We start from the raw sequence: 19,058 nt of genomic DNA on the forward strand, positions 1-19,058 counted from the left end.
CCCGGCGGGGCCGGGAGGCTCGGAGCCCCCCACCTTCCAGCAAGCGACCTCCGACAAACAGGGGAAGTCCCACCTTTCTGTGCGGTTTAAATATGTAAATTGTGAGAAGCGTAATTGGTCTTAAAGACTGTCCATCAACTCAGGGTCAACCCAATACAGCTGCCCAGATTCATACCTTTTGATAGAATGGTTAATATGTTAATCCCCTGTGCAGAACTAAAATCCACTGAAAATGGGGGTGCTCAGGAGTGTAGTGAGCTTTTAAAAGTGAGTGTTTTTCAATTAGAGAGGATGCAAGAATACTTCTTTAAACACATCTTACATACTTAAAACATTTGTAGTGTGCTGTAAATAATACATGTTTAATTCAATTAGAATGATTCATTCTCATTAAATATAACAAGCTAGTTGTGTTTTTTTAGTGGGTTGGATTTTGGTTTTTTGGGGTTTTTTTTTGGATTGAGGCCTCAAACTGGTCATAACTTTTGCAATGTAATAACAAATATGTGAAATCTCTTTTATGCAGCTATAAGTAGTTCTTCTTCTGATGACAGTGATGAAGGAACAGATGAAGAAATAAAAAGTGAAGAAAGTGACATAGATGAGAGGACAGAAATGGTATGTTCATGTGTTCCTTAAGTTGAGTGAATTTAAACATCTGTACTTGAAACTCTGAAAAAATTGAAATATAGGCCACAGGTGGTAATTTAGCTGGAATTAAAAGCATAGTTTTCTTACTCCTGGTGTTTACTCTGATTGAGATTTTGAAAATTATACAATATGTCATAGTCTTACGGAACTATATGATATAATTCTAAAAATACACATTTGTTTCTTTTCCTCTCATTCTACACAAAGGGCTTATGTGGAGAAAATGCAGCAGACTAGATTTTCCATGTTCGTGGGTGCTGTAAAAATTTACTTGTCTATGCAGATTGGACAAACCTAATAGCATCAGGATGTTTGTCTTGTATTTTACTGTGAGACAGGCATGTCAACCCTGGTCTTAAGTTAAAACGTAGAGAGGACTGTTTGCAAGAAAAAATTATTTATTTTTCTGCAGTAAACAGTCGATCTAAAGATGTGTAGAATTTAACTACTACAGTTGGGTGATCTGAAGCAGCAAGACCTCACAAATTTCTGGGTTTTTTTCTTTTTTTTTTAGTTAAATACTTAAGAGAATGTTAAATCTAAAAAAGTTTAAAAAAATGAATTTGCAGATGCTTTAAAGAGCAGTATTGTTAAATAGCTTACATTAAGGCTATTATCCACTTGTATCTTTACTACTGAAGTTCTTTTTTGAAACCAATATATTGTTTTCGTTCACTGGTCTGTTGTAGAAAGAAGAACAAGACGCTCATACAAAAAGGGACATGGAAGAAAGAGCAATAAGCATAGAAATTCCTGAAGTCTTGAAAAAGAAACTTGAGGAAGACTGCTACTATATTAATAGAAGAAAAAGGGTATGAAATATAAGCTGGGAATGTAATGTGCATGGGGGTGTGAGAAGGATGTCAAAAGTAGTTTTTGCGTATACAGCTCCTGGGGGTTTTTAACTTACATTTTTAGCTTCATGTTGAGCTCAGGGTAAGGAAGAATACAAAGAGTGTAGGGAGTAGACTTCTCTACAGCTAAAACAGTCACTTGTCACATTTAACAGTGTAGTGTCTCTGTACCTCATTGTGCTGTAGAATTCAGATTGCTTTTTAACTCTGGAAATGCAGCAGACTTGTTGATCTGACCATGTTTCTTGTTTCTCCTAATGTTGACAAAAGATGCAGTTTAAGGGTTGAAATTACACAGTCCTGAATTTGCTTTATGCGCTAGACATTTACTAAATTAGTTGGTACATTACAAGCTCCTTTTCTAACTTGGTGTACTTACTTATTGTTTTTGTAAGACATTAATTTGTCTTTTCTTTTTCAGCTAGTGAAGCTTCCTTGCCAAACAAATATAATAACCATCTTGGAGTCATATGTAAAACACTTTGCAATTAATGCTGCTTTTTCAGCCAATGAAAGATCTCGGCACCATCAGATGACTCCACATGCTAATATGAATCTTCATTATGTGCCACCAGAGAAGAAGTAAGTTATCTTAAGTCCACTGCTGTTGTCACAAGAAGAATGACCTTGCATTCTGTGTTCTGTTTTATGGCTGTTCACTTCTGTGAGCTTATACCATGATGTATATCTATTTACAGGGCTTAAAGTATTTGACAGGTACCTACAGTAATATAATATAATTATAAAAAGTAATTATAAAAAGTATAATTTGTTTATCAGTGAGAGAGTCCCTATGCTCTGAGAAGTCATTATGCAAAAGTGTCAATATCCTGTTTTATCACGTGAATTGTTGTAAATATCGTGATCCATTTGGAAGAACGTGTTGCTGTTGTCAATGTGAAGAATTTCACATCTGATACAAGAATACCCTGCTTAGATAAACTTGAATAGGTTCAAGTTTTGAAAAGGTTAAAAATTTAATACAAACACTTACAAAGAATTCCAAGTGCAAGTTGTTTGTTTATTTTAAATGGACATACGATCTTAAATCCTAGAGTCAGTAGGGAAACTGTGGTAACACCAATCCTATTTCGTTCAAATTGATGGTGTCTTAGTTTCTGTTTTCTCACTCATGCTGTACAAATGCATTAACCATGCATGTTTGCAGTATGGTGGTTTTTGATTGCTTTGGGGTTTTTTCCTCTTATGTTAAAGATTTTTCATATTAGATGAGGCTGCTTCTTCATCTAAGTACAGTGGAATGAACTCTTGTTATTTTATCAGAGAGAAATCCTGACTTGCATTAGTGTTCTATTTCAATGGTGTGTAATTATGCTATTCCTTGCAATATTTTAGCCTATGTGAGTATCTTGGTTTATGTTGATGTCATTCATTCTTTGACAGATTGACACTTTTCCTTCTTTGTAGTATAATCTCCCAAACAAAAAGTTAGATGAAATATCAGAAATGTGAACAGAAGGTTTTATACACATTAAGATTTTTACAGGTTTATGTTTAAGTAACTTCCTCAATAAAAGCAGTGCTTTAGTAAAAAAAATGGGTATAGTTTCAGTGATCCATTAAGTAGGAGAGATTTCAGCTTACATCTTTACTGTATTTTCCTTACTGCTCTAACACTAAAGGTTATTGACCTTCTTGGATTCTTTAGAATTTGTGCACATGATAGTCCCCTGACCCAATTCCTATGTAGTAGTTTTAGTAGGTGGTATGAAATATAGGCAGTTTGGAATTTCTAACATGGATCATTTTGGTGGAACCAAATTCTGTTACCATACACATAGTGCACTTGAAACATGAGAGGGGAGTACCTTCACAAAGGTGAGAGGTGTTGCAGGTGGGCTGCACTGTGTGTTCTTGGTTCTGCTTCTAATAGCTTGTGTACTCACCACCTAATGTTATAAGTCTTTTACAGAGACCTAAAACTGAAATTCCTGGTAGCCTCCAAATGTAGTGCTCTGATTACCAGAGCAGACCATTGCTCTCCAATGCAAATGTGTCTGGTTTTGTTGATTCACTGGATATCTCTTGAGCACAGCCTTAACGGCATCTTAGCACCTGTAGGTCAAATTCTGCTTATGCCTTGTAGACAGAGATTCAGTCTGTTGAGTACTTACTTTTTCTGGCAGGTGCCTCTTTTTTCAGCATAGTGAAGTTGGAAAACCAAAATAATATTTACATGAAAAACATCCGACTAATTTTATTTACTCTACAGCAGTAGTTAGTAGAGTAGTAGTAGTTAGTGAATAGTAACACAACAGAACTGTTGTGTGGTTTTGTTTGAAGTTATGAAGCAGACATTTAAAAAAATTCATATTTCTGAAGTTAACAAGAGCAATCATCATCTTTTTAAGTGTGTTTTTAATCACTTATCATTACTTAGTAATTGAATCAGCATATTGTAGTTATGATGTTAATGGACTGTATTAAAGGACGATTTTGTACAATTATGCAGAAAAATTTTTGCCATGAAACTTTGAAATCCATAATTTTTTTTCCCCTCTAGTGTCGAGCTATGTAAAGAGATGGTGGATGGGCTGAGAATAACCTTTGACTTCACACTTCCCTTAATTTTGCTCTATCCTTATGAACAAGCTCAGTTTAAGAAGGTGACTTCATCAAAATTCTTTCTTCCTATCAAAGAAAATTCAACAAATACTAACAGGTAGGTTAGATATAGCAAGTTTAATAGTGCTTGTCTTAAAAAGTAGGCGAATGTGGTATTTGTGGTTTTTAACTTTAATTTGAAGATAAATACACTTCTGGAAAACAGTATTTAATAGAAGGCCTCATCACTTTAATAGTTATTGGGAGGAGACTGTCTTACCTGAATAAGTGTTCAAGAAGATCTGTGAAGCTAGAAGAATTTCTTTTGTGGGTAGAGCCCTGATCTCTTCAATTCTGTAAAGCTGCCTTAATTTCCTAGAAATCAGGAGGAACTTTCCCCAAGCCCTCCTCTGTTGAATCCACCCACGCCTCAGTCGACTGACAGCCAGCCCACCACAGGGGAGCCAGCCACGCCGAAAAGGCGAAAAGCTGAACCCGAAATCCTGCAGTCGCTCAGGCGTTCGACGCGCCACAGCTCCAACTGTGACAGGTTATCGGAGAGCAGCGCGTCCCCACAACCTAAACGGCGGCACCTCGAGACCCCAGCCTCTATGCCAAAGCTCTTCCTGCACCTGGAAAAAAGTAGGTTCTTCTCTTTGCATTGTTGGTCTAAACAAAGTATAGAGTTCTGTTCTTTTTTTAATGCTGTGTGGACTGTGAACTGAATGATCAAAGTGGGAATTCATTACTTTTTGTATCAGTTCTTTAACTCTGAGGCCTTATTACCAGGGAAATATAAAGCAATATTCTCAGTACTTTGGTGTATTTTTCCACAGAATTCAATGAGCTGCTTTTCTGAGTGTCTCTTTTAGGATAGCTGTTATTGAATTTCAGTGTTTAAGACTTAAAGCATTTTAGCAGCAGGCCTTTAGAAGCATTTAATGGCTTATTGTTCCAAGTAGTAGTTTACAAGTAGTAAAATTTTTCTTTTGTTTTGTGTTTCCTTTCATTTTGAAGAAACCCCTGTCCATAGCGGGTCGTCTTCACCTATAACTTTGACTCCTAGCAAAGAAGGGAGCACGGTGTTTACTGGCTTTGAAGGTAGAAGAAACAACGAATTGAATGAGGTAACACATTTTGATGTTACTGTCCTAGATTCAATGATTAAAGGTTTTGTGGACCTCCGAGTAGGGCTATGTAAGAACAGATTTTGTTGGTATTACTTAGTTCATCTTTGAATTTGAAGTTCTGTACAGACTAAATCATTTATGATGTTATAAAGTTTTCATAACCAATACTTTTATGTGTAGGTTTTGTCCTGGAAATTGATGCCAGAGAATTATCCACCAAGTGATCAACCACCGCCTCCTTCATATATCTATGGATCTCAACATTTGCTGAGGATGTTTGGTAAACTGATGCAAAATTCTCTGCTCAAAGTTCCTTTTTTTTTTTTTCCCAGTGCTGATATCGGTGTGATTTTTCTGTTTGCTTTATTACATTTAGTTTTATTCTTGGAGGAATGTACATTTTAATCTATTTGGAACTTTTAGGCTATTCATAGATTTTGTTATCTTTTACTGACTCTGTAAGCCTTCATTTAAGGAAAGCAAAGCAGCATTACTTCCAGTACACTATCAAACATCATTAAACCCAGCAGCATTCACTTCCTCAGCATGTTTCTCTTTAGTAAGGCTTTGAAAGATCAAAACTAGCTTGCAAGAAAAGTGGGGTCTGTGGGGAAAAGAAATTTTTGTATTCTTTTTTGTATAGTGGATAAAAGTAATTAGAAGTTGCATTTACAAGAACAGGTATAAACGTTATTTATTTTATTCACAGTAAAGCTACCAGAAATACTGGGGAAGATGTGCTTTCCTGACAAAAACCTAAAGGCTTTAGTAAAACACTTCGAGATGTTTCTGAGGTAATGTGACACAATGTACCACAGCAGTGTTTCTATTGTTACATAGATGTAAATGTCCTGGAAGGACAAAGGGGGTTTAAAATAAGATGTGCATTTTCCATAACTACAAGATTATGATAAAATTAGTATACAATTTTAACAATAGCAATTTGAGTAAAGATGAACATAAGATTTTCTATTCTTTAATTCAAATTGAAGGGAATCTGAGTTTCCTACTTCAAATTTTGATAAATACAGTGATACAGAACTGAAGTGTGAAAGTTTGTTGCTGTGTATAGAATGACAAGTCTGACTTGGTTAAGTAGCATGTTTTATATTAGCAGGGGGAGAAACTTGTGCTTTAAGACGTGTTTTTAATTGTGGTGGTTTCTTAAAAGAAATAAATGTCTGTCTTAACTGAACTTTGAACAGAGAGGTTTCTCTGTGATGCAGAGCAGTGGTTTGTAGAGATACACAACTCTCTCTGACCACACTAGCTCCACCACCGGAGTCAGTAAGGTCATACTTGCACTGTGATCAGATTGGGTTATCAGGTACTGTAATTAGTATTTCTGCATGACATTGAGGATGTAGTTAGAAATCTAGTGTGGCACTGTGTTGTGCAGCGTAAGTACACTGGAAAATAAAATTGCCAAGGAAAACTTTCAGGAGAAAGTGTTGTAGATGGTAATGGAACAGATACAGAAACTGTTCTTTAAATTTGGTCAGTGACTTAAGTAGCCACTTACAGAAAGGTTACACCAGCATAAATAAAATTTGTATTAGAGATCAGGGAGATGAAAGCTTTAAAATGCTTTTACTTTAATTGCTTATTAAAAATAGAAGATGTTTCCAATGTCAAAGTTTCTACAATACACAGTTTTGCTCTGGAAGCAGTTAGTTGTCAAGTTTTACTGATTCCATTTTGCTTATCTTTTGTCAGATCCTTGTTGGCATTTGAAATACCTTTAAATTAAAACAGGACAGAATTAAAGCTCTTTGTTGGAAACCTGGTTTTGCTTGAAGTGAATATTTCATAGGGAGCTTAACTCACTGTGGATCAGATCAGTTTTTATCAGACCTTTGCCTGTTCAGATTCTTCTGTGTTGATCAGAGTATATCTCTGTTCTTTAACATATTTAATACAGTGTTTTCATACCCATTTTGTGGATAAGCTTTGGTGGAGTAGAACAGAAGAAAAGAGAAACATGTCCCTTACACCCCATACCATAAAGGTTACTTATTGGGAAAGGGTTGCTTAAGGGAACTGAAATTTCTAGTGATAGCATCTCTGTGTGTTTCACTTTTCCATCTGAGCATCTCATTGAAATGTGTAGTCATCTGTAAACAGAAATAAAAATAAATTATGTTTCCATGTCAGCATTTTTAGTGGAGATAGAGCTGTGCTTTTGAAGCAAATCTCTCAGTAGTTCCCACTTTCCATACTTTGTGTTGTGGTGGAGAGTCCTCTGAGTACACAACCTGCATTCCTTTTAGAAAACACTTAGCCAGAAGTGTGCTTCAGTCCTTGAGGCCAGGCTACAACTAAAGCAAAATGAGCCCCTTAAGGCAACCATGATGTGGATATCAGATATCTTACAATAAAATATTTGAAGGCTGTGTTTTTTCAAGTGCTTTCTTTTTTGACAGTGTGAAGAAAGCTTCTAAGTTACGGTTACTGCTGTAGGAAGCATTTGGTCTTAGGTGGCTTTGTCATAAATATTTTTCTTAGTCTAGTTTCCTTATCTGCTATGCTATTGGACATTCACATAGGTAACGGAAATCACTGCAATAACTAATTTTTTTTTTCTCAACACATATTCACATGGTGCTTTGAAAAGTCTTTCATTTGGGTATTTATTTCTTTGTGTCACGTGTCATTGAAAGTGGTCAAACAATTACATTTTTTAGACAGTTGTTCATGTTTGATTACAGAACAGAAATAGTTTTGCATTATCTGTTTGTAATCACAAGAAAACTTGAGTTTTAGGTGACATCTTTTACTGATGCCTGGAAAATAGAATAGATCTTCCCAGCAGTGTTAGAGTGAATATAAAAGCAAACCTTTACTTGAAAGCTTTCAGGTACACAGTATGGCGAAAATCGCATGTGGTATAGTAATTCTACAATTTTTATAAGGTTAGTCAATTAGTATACTTACCATATATTGTGCAATTAAAAGGTGAGTTGGTTAGGTAATAATTCCCTGGGGTGCTGCCCCACTGAAAGCAGTCCAGAGGTTTCTTTTGCCCCACTTTTGTTATGTCTGGTCCAGACTCTGGTTGGAAAATAGAATGTCCTTGTAGTTAGTTCTCTTCTTGGGTTAAGACTAAACAATATTTAGGAATGTATTTATAAGGTTAGCTTATTGTTTCTAAATGTAGGGAAGAAAGATAGGAAAAATACTAGAAACTATAGCCATGCTTTAGCAATCTACAAACTACAAATATAAAAAAATACAAAAAAGCTAAAGATCTTAGGCATCAATACTAGTTCTTCAATTTTCACATTCTGTCTTTTACTTTTTGGGAAAGGATTAATGGATGTTTATTATAAATATTTTATGTCAGTTCTGTTCTGGCTTAACTTTTGAACAGTAAGAACTTCCCTACAAGGTCTGTATGCATTAGGTAATAGCAGCCAGTTTACTTACGACTGCTTAAGTTTTTTTTTTTTTTTAGTGAATTGCTCTTCAGTGAGAAGCTGAAGTACTCTCCTTTATTTCTCTAATAGCAGACGAAGGACTGATGTGTCTGCTTGCATTAATAAACTGCTTCTAAATCCTTTTTGAAGTCTAGGTAGAGTAGTCCAAGTATAAGTAATTAATGTATTCTTAAATAAAACTGTCATGCAGTACACAACTGATTTAGTTCTTGCATAGATACTGGTTTAATTTTGAATTATGATTTTGTGGCTAAAATTTACAGCTTGCCATTTGTACTATTAGTCTCCTGTGGGCTGGGAAACTGAGACTTACATAATGTAATACTTTTTTGGAAGCTTGTTGTCTTGAGTTTACTTGGGACACAATAGATGCATTAAATTAGCTTTGAGATACTACATGGATAATATTTTCCAGTCATGCCCTCAGACTGCTTCTAGACAAGATTTTTCTCAATTTTCCAGACAATGTATGTTTTTAAGGAATGTATGAAATGCATCTTTTTGACTTTCTTGTTAAGTAGAAACTCTGCCCTCTGTGCTTATTCCAGCTTTCTACAAGTGTGCAAAATGAAAATTTATTCATGGAGAACATGAAAGTTGATTTCTCAATTATATAATTTACAGAAATCAGTTTCTCAAATTAAGTACAAAACTCTGAGTCTTAAATTATTTAGCTCTGAAATAATTCATAGTGCTTGCAGTCTGAAATAGACCTCGTGAAAAACTCACCAGTTGGTTTCGCTGACTTTCACTTAGTTTGCATTTACTCTTCAGGACCAAGCAGTGGAAGCTGATGCTCTAACTGGTGCTTACTAACTGGTAATCGGACTAGTGAAAGACCCCTGATTAAATCCTCTTGCCTGTTAATAGCTTCTGAGTAAGAGGAAGTATTATCTTTAAACTAATTCCATTATTTCAGCCACTTTTTAAATAAAATGGTGCATATGCTCTATTTTACAATTTCCTGGCATTGTAAGGTGCCTAACATGCCTCCAAAGGTTGACTCAGTGATGAGAAATGATTGGCAGGAAGGCGCCTGTCTGTTTTGCTGTTTCCATTGATTTGCACACAGCAAATCCTTGGCTTGGAAAACTGTTTTGGAAACAGAGGTCTCCTCTCAGGTCTGTTAACCAATAGGAGCTACTTAAAAGTTAGGAGAAAACAGCATGTCTCTTTTTACAAGAGCAGGACCCATCTTCATTGAGGTAATTTCAGAGAATGTCATTTTCATTTTAGGAAAAAAGGCAAAATGAAGTGGTACAGAAAGGCGTAGACATAGATATTTTGACTTCCATGAAATATAATGAATAAGTGATGAAATATTTCTAAAATATTGCTTCTAAAATTTCTAGTAAGGTTTTTTTTTCAGATGAGGCCAATATGTATTATTTCAGATTATGAAGAACTAATGGTCAAATATTTTAGTTTTGTTAAAAACCCACAGGTATTTCAAACTCAGTATTTCCTTAAGCTTAGATCTCTTTTTTTTTTTTTTTTTCCCCTGATGCTCTAAAATCTGCTTGTATCTGTTATGCCTCTCTGTTCCATGGGTAGAAAAATATTTTGAAACTGTTTCGAGTTTTCCTGGGCAGGAAGCCAAATCAGAATGTGACCAAGTTAGAGGACTGTGATAATAAAATCTATATACAATGATGACAAGTTGTTTCAAGTAACCTTAAGAAAATAGATTTCTGGTTTTGACAGCACATTTTATGTGTAGTAATTTTATAATATAGAACTGCAGTGGTGAATTACGACCACTAGTCTGTGCTAATGTACAATTCATGAGAGGTTATTTGTGTCTGAGAATGAAAAAATTAGGCATTGCACATGGTGAATGGAATAGAAGACATCTTTAGTTAGGCAGAGTTGCTTTGTGATAGAGTTCCTGTTCATTGTGAGTCATTGTGACTTCAGTTGCAAAAGGCCAAGTAATTAAAAATCACTTTCTGAAAGATGAAAAAGAATGCAGTTGTGCCAGTGTTTCTTATGTTGTATTATTAATTGCTTAATATTGTTGAATTATATTGGGGGTTTTTCTCTCAATTTTTTGGATTAACCAGTTACTCGGTTATGACATACTGGAAAACTTCATGGAATTGGAACTTAAATGTGAGGAAATTAAGTTTCTGAATATAAATGGAGGTGTGGGTTTAGAGTGCACAAACATGTAAAGGAACATTTTTTTTCCAAGTTTTGAAACACTTTGAACTGAAGGAATTCTGTTTGCACAGTGCCTTGTTTTAGGGCATTACTACCATTTATTTGGGATTGCTGTAGTCCTTGAATGGGTAGAAAGGTAATTGCCATTTTGGGCCCTCTCAAAGTTTTGGCACCTTTATGTAGAATGGTTCTTAGTGAGTACCTGATGTTGTGCAGGTTCTTGCTTTCAGTGGGCTTTGCTGTCTACTTGGTCTGCAGAACGTGCTCACTGGTGCTTATTGTTCTTGACTAATGTTTTGTTGCATTGCCAAAAACTGTTCTGAAACTCACCATGTGAATTGCTTCTCTTCCTTCTGCTTTCCAAATCGTCAGGTATCTGGGAATTTGAATGAGCATATTGCTAGTCAATAGCTGAGGTTTGGATCATGTATCTAAATTGAGAGGTTGCCCAAAATACTTTAAATGTGTTATGGTAGCTTTTTTAGAACGCAGCTCTAGGGGCCTGTGCTGGCCTGGCCATGAGTGGATCTTCATCCTCAAGACAAACCAAGGACTCCTGTATTGAGCTCTTGTAGGACTGTTTTCCTGAAAGGTCTTTGGGAAAATTTAATTTTCACTCACTCAATCTGATTCTTGGAAATGTTATGATGGCAGCTTGACATCTTCAGAGTTCTCTACACTGTGCTGTAAAAGGCCAAGGAATATGATCTCAGTTTCTATCTATCAAAGAGTGACAAGAGTCCAGTCAGCAAAACAGGCCAGTTTACTCCTTTAACGTGGTTCTTGACACATTTGGTATTAGAATAAACATCTGAAACTTCAATTCACTTCTTTTGTTGATTTCAATGGGGTTATAATGGGCTTGTCATCTTTTGCCCTGAACAGCTTTCTGGATGGAGACAGGCCTATAAATTGGGGAGGGGTGAGGGTCAGGTGGTGGCATATGCTTTTTCTGTGAAACTAAAACCTTTTTGTTTTCAAATCCTGCATTTGAGTAGTAGTGTCAGAGATGAGGTAATTTCTTAATCTGCAGATGACATTTCTTTTGATGAGGTGACCACAGAGTTAGGACCCATAATGGTCTTCTAGCAAATTTGGATAGATCATTACAATTGCCTTTCAAACAGCATCTAGATCTGGCCACTGAATTCACCAAAGAATCTGCTTATCTTTTAAAACTCTGTAGCAGAAGTGTGTAAAATATCACCTTCCTGGAAACTTTTCATTTGGACTCAGTCTTCTTTATACCTTAATGGCTGAGGATGTCTTTCCAAATACTAAGGTTTTCCTTTTTTTGTCATTTTCACACTTTCTGGGGTGTCCCTGAGCTTATTCATGTGATGGTAGCTGATGTTTAAAGGAATTTTTTTTTCTTCATTCAGAGATTTCTGGTAATAAGTTGTGTTGGTGGTGTCAGGCCCACCAGAGGATGCTCGTGAAACTCATACTAATTCAGTGGCTCGTGTTGAGATATGTTCCTGACATGTGTCAAATGACCTTCTAATGTGGATAGTGGTAATTCAGTGCCTCTTCTTTGTAGATCTGCCTGTATAAGTCAGTCAGATGTTAGGATATTTGTGAGGCTACTGCTTGCTTAAATACACCCACACTTGAAGATCAGAACATAGCTTGAAGAATTCCTAAGTTGCCCACGTCTTTTTCCCTTGTCTCCATGTCCTCTAGTCCCTTCTGAAGTGTTACCCTTCTAGGAACCTGTGGTAGGGAGGGAAATAGCTTCACTGTACCATGTTATCTCTGTGTTCTAAGCATGAGTGTAAAGCATGAGTTTTGTTTTTGAGGACGTTCGTGATGAAAAATGCGTGCAGTCTCACATCAGTGTGGACTCTGCATCCCAGCACTTGGTTACTCATAAGCAGTCTCAACTGTGTAGATGTATGCATATGAGCTCCATAAAAATGAAAAAGGCAATAATGCAACAGGTGACTGAATTGATCAGATTTGTAAGTTGAAACTAATGAAACAATTTCTGAATAGCTCAGTAGCAATGTGCTTTCTGATCTATTGCTGGACATTGGCTCTGTCTGCTAAGTACAGCTCCCTCTGTCTTTAAATCTTGGCTTCTGACTTGCAGGTAACATTGTAATTGATCTTGGTGGTGTTTCAGCTTGTCCAAGAGGAAAGCAATAGTGATACCCAGTAGGCAAAAGTCTTAGGAGACTCCTAATATTTCTGTGCCAGCGTTCTGCACTGTGATGTTGTTTGAATGGAAAGCAGCTTCAGAAGGGCCCCCACTCTTTGTATACAGATACAGAAGGGATTGGGACAGAAGCTGACTGCGTTCTTCCAGCAGTTTTCTTCTCTGCATAAAATAATTTGTGTTTGCTAGCTCTGGCATATTTTGCTTTTCACAACTGTTACATGAAGAACAGGGAGATGTATATTTGTCTATTTGACTGTGTGCATTCTGCCTTTTTTTGAGCTGTAGCTGTGGCACAGCATCTCAGCTAAAATTTCTCATCTCTACCAGCTGTCACTTTAGCATGCACCAAACTGGCATGTATGACGGATGATTTAAGCAAAAGTCAGGAAATTTTAAGAGAAAGTGAGCCTGTTTCCCATTACTTGCCGTTAAAATTCTTGGAAGTGTCAGCTACCCAATGCCCTCGGAAGGTTCTTTTAAAACATGCTCCCTTGTATGATCTATCTCTTAGTACTGTCTTTTACTGAATATTATCCAAAGGCACTAAGATTTTCATCAGCCCCTGTAATTTTTTGTCTTGGAGTCATTAATGTGTGTTAATGAAGAATTATTAATTAAAAACCACTTGTGGCTCATCTTAATCTTGTGCAATCTAAGTGTGTTCAAAGTTAAGGTCAAGTCTGTTAAGTTTCAGGCATTTCCACACTTCCTTCATACCAGCTCCTCATCCTAGAAGGTGATTTGTAGCTAACTAAAGTCAGAGGTCATAGCAGTTGATGACTCAGGTATTTTATTCACTTCTAAATTGCTATAATTTCAGTACTCTATTTTAGTGGTTTGAAACATTTTACATCCAAAACCATTTAGGTCCCTCTATATACTGTTAATTACAGAGCTGCTATGAAATAAGTTGACAATGTGCCTTCTAAATTAACAGTGTCACCATGAAGGATTGATTTCTTCTAAAAAAGTTTGTATCTCTCACTGCTTTTTCTAGAATTAGTAGGATGTAACTAGTTATTCCTCCAGTTTAGCACTTGTTTGATGCCTTTGTTGAAGTGCAAGGATTGGGGGTGTGTGGGAAAAATCAACCCGTTTTCATTTATCTGCAGTTTTGTATTGTCACCATTTTCTATGAGCTCTGAGCAATTAATATATTCTTTACTAAATTTAAAGTGCTTTATTTAGGGGATCTTGCCAGTATTCTTTGGCTCTGTTTAGATCAAAGGACATGCCTAGTTCAGGCAGTGCAGCAGTGAGTGAGGTTGGAGAAGCACTGTAGTTTTTATGGCATTCACCTGAGCATTTTGTAGTTTGGACTTTCTATGTCCAAAGTATTGGCTATACAAAACTGATATTTTCAGCTTCCAGTAGTGAAGTCATCACCCCAGCCACTGTTTTTTGAGAGAACCCAGATTCTGTAAATGATACTGTTTTCTGTTGCTTCCTACTCTTAAATAGAGACCCTGTAGGTAGCATTTTGCCATGTTTATTGACGCTGATCCTTAATATCCAGGTATTTTTGAAGGTCTTTGTTTTTTTCTGAAGTACAGCTTGATTGTAATCTTGAGTTTAATAACCATTTTGCCCTTTTGCCACATTTATATACTCAGTGTCTTTGATTACAAAGGAAGGAGCAGAGAGAGCTTATAGTCATTTCAGCTGTTTGTTACTGGTGTTCTTAGCAGCACTATTTGTTTTCATTTTCCGTCCTAAACCAAAGAAGCAGTTGTGTGTTAGCAGAGCAGGAAGACGTCATAAAATATTGGTTGCTTGGCTGATTGAATAATGTTTGAAGGCAATCTTGCAGAAATAGGAAATTAAGGAACTGAATTTGCAAAGGTTGTGTTTTGTCATTGAGAGCCGTATTTAAATCAGGTACTCCTGTAAGATGGAGACCCTAAATGCACAGGCACATGAAACATATGAAAAATCATAGCTTTACTTGCTTTAAAAGATAGAGTTTGACTTAATGGCTCCTGGCCATTTGTATAAGATACTGAAACAGTGATAGCTGAAAATACTGGTTTGGACATAAATGGCAATATTGTGTTGAGCAGGTAACTTACAGAAGTTGCCTTACGTGCTAGTTCTTTGAATTCTTTTTCTGAGTATAGCTTCAACTTTTGGAATTTTTTTGTTGTTATTGTTGGGTTTGGGTGTTGTTGTTATTGAGCTTGAGGAATTTTTTTTAATGCTTGTTGGATTTCAGAATGGTAGGGGAAGGCTGTTTCTCACTATTTAGAACTTGTAAAAAATAGCTCAAGTCCTTTGTATCTCAAATTTCAAAGAGTAATAATTCTTAATTCCCAGGCTGTGTTTTTGCTGAGCTCAAAAATCAATTTGAAAATAGCTTTTCTCTTAAATGTTTCATATTCTGTTCTTTTTTTTTGGTGTGATTTCTTCTCAGGTTTCTAGCAGAATACCATGATGATTTCTTCCCAGAATCTGCTTATGTAGCTGCATGTGAAGCCTACTACAGTACTAAAAATCCTCGGGCAATCTACTGAAGCTATTAATAAAGATTAATCCTACTATACATAGCCCATGACAATGGTATTCTGCTACATGGCTACAAGCTGAAAAAGGAATTAAAACAACTTCTGGAGTTGAAGACATTGGAGAACATCTTCGTGATTGTTGGATTACTCAGGAATGGAGAACTACTTTTCCGAGATGTGTATAGACACTGGTGTGAGTCACTTAGAGGATTGGATATAAATCTGACTCCAGATGAATGAAGAAGCCTTGTTCTGACTTTTACTGCACAGGACTGCACAGGCATAATAAAAAGCAAAGGAGGCAAAAGCAGATGCATTGGCAACAGGACATTTTCATGAAGATAAATCACCATGCTGTGTTTCATTGTAGCTCAGCCTCTAAAGCCTGAGGACTAAGACTTGACTAAACAGTTACATGAAGAGAATGTGTAACTGGTATCTTATGGATTGTTTTCCTCACAAATTACATTTCATTTGTGGAACTGTCATGATAGAAAGGATTGCTTAATGTAAAGGTGGCTTTGCTATTTGGCTAGCATGACATCTGCCTCAAAAATGACTTTGTTGCTTGAATGAAAGATGTGTTGCTGACTTTGCATTTTGCAAAGGTGTATAAAGCCTTTCCATGGTAAAGCTGACAGGGTTCCAAGCAGACCATACACTGCCAGGGATTCTGCATTTACCTGGCAATAAATGATTTCCAGAGCCATTATGAAAGAACTGATTTTCTACAAATAAATGGGAAAGTCAGTGAAGTCATCGCAGTTTAATTGGCAGACTTCTTTTCCTAATAAAGTTCACGGTGGCTGCTGTGTGGATGTGTGATTTTGACTGTCTAAAGCATCTTGTTTGTGCTTAATTAGTATTTTTGAGGGTGCTAAGTGTGTGTATAATGAGAGGGGGGAGCACTGACAACATATGGAGAGGAGCCCTTTCTATATCATTGGGTGTTCTTCTGCAGACTTGAAGGATGTCTCTTTAGACTGTTTTAGACACTTTGGCTCTGGAAATAGCAACTCAGTGAGAACTGAGTTCCTAGAAATCTGACAACACATTCAGTAGAAATTAATTGAAACATAATTCTTGTCATTGCAACGGCATGCAGGGCTTAGAACAGTGGCCTTCAAAATCCTTGGCTATATCAAGATAGACACAGATTTTCAAAGCACTGAAGGAAGACAGGACTCTGGCTTACAGACTACTGTATTAATCACTCTGTAATCTTTCTTGGTTCAGAAAACTTCTACCTGTAATGCAGAAGTCAAGTTTCCTCACAGATTTGCAGAAACTAGTAATTTGGAGGAATCATCTTTCAAACACAAATGGCAAGCTTATTAGTCTAAGGGGCCAAAAGAAATGTGAAATCTGCTGTTGACATTCGTTGTCACTTTTCAGAGTGTAGTGGTGTGCTCAAGCTTTAGAACTCAAAAGATAAGGATTACCTGGGTTTTAGTAATTTAGGTTCTCCTTTTTAGAAAAACTGTTGAACTCAGTGGTTGTTAAGCCAGTGTTTGGCATGTATGCATGCAGATTTGGTGATTGTTAATTCTGAAGACTACCATTTAGCAGCACTACTCTTTTTTTAAACCTGTTTCTCTTATACCAAGAAAACCCCATATTTGTAATCTTTCATCATTCTCAAATGACAGTAGTTTTGAATCTCTAGCAGAATCCATGTACATCAAAATTTTGCCAACATGTTTCATTTTAAGTTTAAACCCTGTTTCTCTAAAAGGCAGTTCAACAAAACATAAACTGTCTAACATGAGATTAGTCTAGGAATGCTGCCTGAACTTCAACTTTAATCCTTTCTATTGTAAGAATGCTCAGGTATAATAGGGCAGATGTGGTTTTGTTCCATTCTTTGCGCCTGTGAGTATAAGGCAAGCTATGAACAGAGTTTAAACCCTAGAGTGTGAGTGTGTTTAACTGTTGAAATGAAAATTTCTGCATGAAGGGGTCAGGAATACTGTTGGTATTGCCTTGTGGAGATGCTCAAAAGATGTGAGGGGGGGAAAAATTCTGACAGTCCAGTTACAGTGTAGCCTTCATGTGAACAGACTCTTCGGTAAAATTCTCTTGAAGCTGCTGTTGGGTATAACATTACAAACTATCTTACTCTCATAATAACCAAAAACTTTTCTCCAAAGTTGCACCTCTTTGTGCTTCTTGACACTTCTAATTGATGTAACTTTCATATTTGAATATATATTTGAATTTTAAAAGTTTAGGTTTATATATTCAATTACAGTAATGTGCAACTTTGACATCCCCCTCTACTGTCACTCTTCATTTACTGCATTCATGCTTTTATACCTGATTTTTAAAAATTTTTTTAAGCTGCAGCACTGGGAGACACTTGCAAAAATTTGAACCAGATTGCATAAGAGGAGCAGTTCTTACTAGTCTTAAAATACTAAGAGATTTACCAGAGTGGGCCCCAAAATTCACTTGGAATGTAATGTTCAAGGGTTCTTGTGGCTAGGGAAGCTTAGTAGTGTAGTCATACAGCCAGGTGTGAATTTGGAACTCTTTGGATGCCCTTGACTGATCAGGTATTTGATGGGATCCACATCTATCTGAGATGATAAAAGATGCACTTAACTGTTTGTCAATATTTAGTTGCTCTTTGTAGAGTTACTCATATCATGTTTTCTAATGTGATTCAGTCAAAATGGCATGGATTAGCTGGAGGAATATAAAATCCTGACTGAAGCAGGTTACAGGAGCCTTCAGAGGAGCAGGTCTGCTAGCAGAGACAGTCTCCTTTAGCGGAGGAGCCAAGCTGAGGAAGCAGGTTAAGGGGCAGTGGTAGTTTATACCAACATACCTGTTTGTGCACGTCACACATGCTCTGTTTCCAAGGGAGGCAGTTTTGTCTGTGTATTTCAGGAAATTATCCTAGTCTAATTACAGTGCATACTTACACTGGTAAGTCTGTGCTGAAGGTGAGTCCTGCACTTAACCTTCAAGAATGTGCTCTCACAGTGGGGGTAGTGTCAGATTTTGGATATGACTGTGCTTGGGAAAAGGCAGAGGAGAACAGTTGCAGCCTAGGTTTAGAAGCAGGTAATGCAGCTGATGGGGTGGGAAGAGAGCTGCTGCCTGCATGCCCAAGGTGCTTGGGCTACACTCATAGCACTTATTTCAGTACCTGCTCTGACTGGCACAGGAAGGCGCCTGAGGAACTTCACCATGGTGCCACAGGACTATGAAGCTGACCTTACGTGAAGTGCTTTACCTAGACAGTAAAGTTTACCAAAGAAGAGTAAACAGAGTGTAACTTTAATACTCTTCTGGTTTTTTCCTTATTTTAAGCTTGATTCTGTACCTAGCATCCTTCAGAAAAAAAAAAAAATCATACTGTTCTTTCAAGTGCACTATCTAGAATTGTCGTGTTGCCTTTCATTTTGCTATTGTGTTTTTTAAGCTCCTGTTTCAAAGCTCAGGCTTTCATGGGTGGTCCTTTTCCACTGAGATGATGAATGCAAATGTGACCAAGTGCTAATTTAGAATATGTTCCATGGCCCATTCTTAAAGCAAGCTTATGCACATGTTAGGGTTTCCCTTGGCACTTGGTGTGGGCTGACAGCGAC

At 36.8% G+C, this 19,058-nt stretch overlaps 1 protein-coding gene across 1 annotated transcript in view; it reads left to right on the plus strand.

Annotated features, from left to right (window-relative positions):
• MSL3 (male-specific lethal 3 homolog (Drosophila)) overlaps nucleotides 1–16,287 on the plus strand; it is a 20,365-nt gene extending 4,078 nt beyond the window's left edge. The window contains exons 5-13 of the mRNA XM_017737121.1: nucleotides 527–618; nucleotides 1,341–1,463; nucleotides 1,927–2,087; nucleotides 4,030–4,188; nucleotides 4,450–4,712; nucleotides 5,088–5,197; nucleotides 5,381–5,480; nucleotides 5,910–5,994; nucleotides 15,372–16,287. Of these exons, the coding sequence (XP_017592610.1) occupies nucleotides 527–618; nucleotides 1,341–1,463; nucleotides 1,927–2,087; nucleotides 4,030–4,188; nucleotides 4,450–4,712; nucleotides 5,088–5,197; nucleotides 5,381–5,480; nucleotides 5,910–5,994; nucleotides 15,372–15,471 (1,193 nt within the window). The 3' untranslated portion in view covers nucleotides 15,472–16,287. The remainder of the gene's footprint in view (nucleotides 1–526; nucleotides 619–1,340; nucleotides 1,464–1,926; nucleotides 2,088–4,029; nucleotides 4,189–4,449; nucleotides 4,713–5,087; nucleotides 5,198–5,380; nucleotides 5,481–5,909; nucleotides 5,995–15,371) is intronic.
• Nucleotides 16,288–19,058: the final 2,771 nt, after the last annotated feature.

The sequence above is a fragment of the Corvus brachyrhynchos genome, unplaced genomic scaffold, assembly GCF_000691975.1.
Source record: "Corvus brachyrhynchos isolate BGI_N302 unplaced genomic scaffold, ASM69197v1 scaffold83, whole genome shotgun sequence".
NCBI classification, from domain to species: domain Eukaryota; kingdom Metazoa; phylum Chordata; class Aves; order Passeriformes; family Corvidae; genus Corvus; species Corvus brachyrhynchos.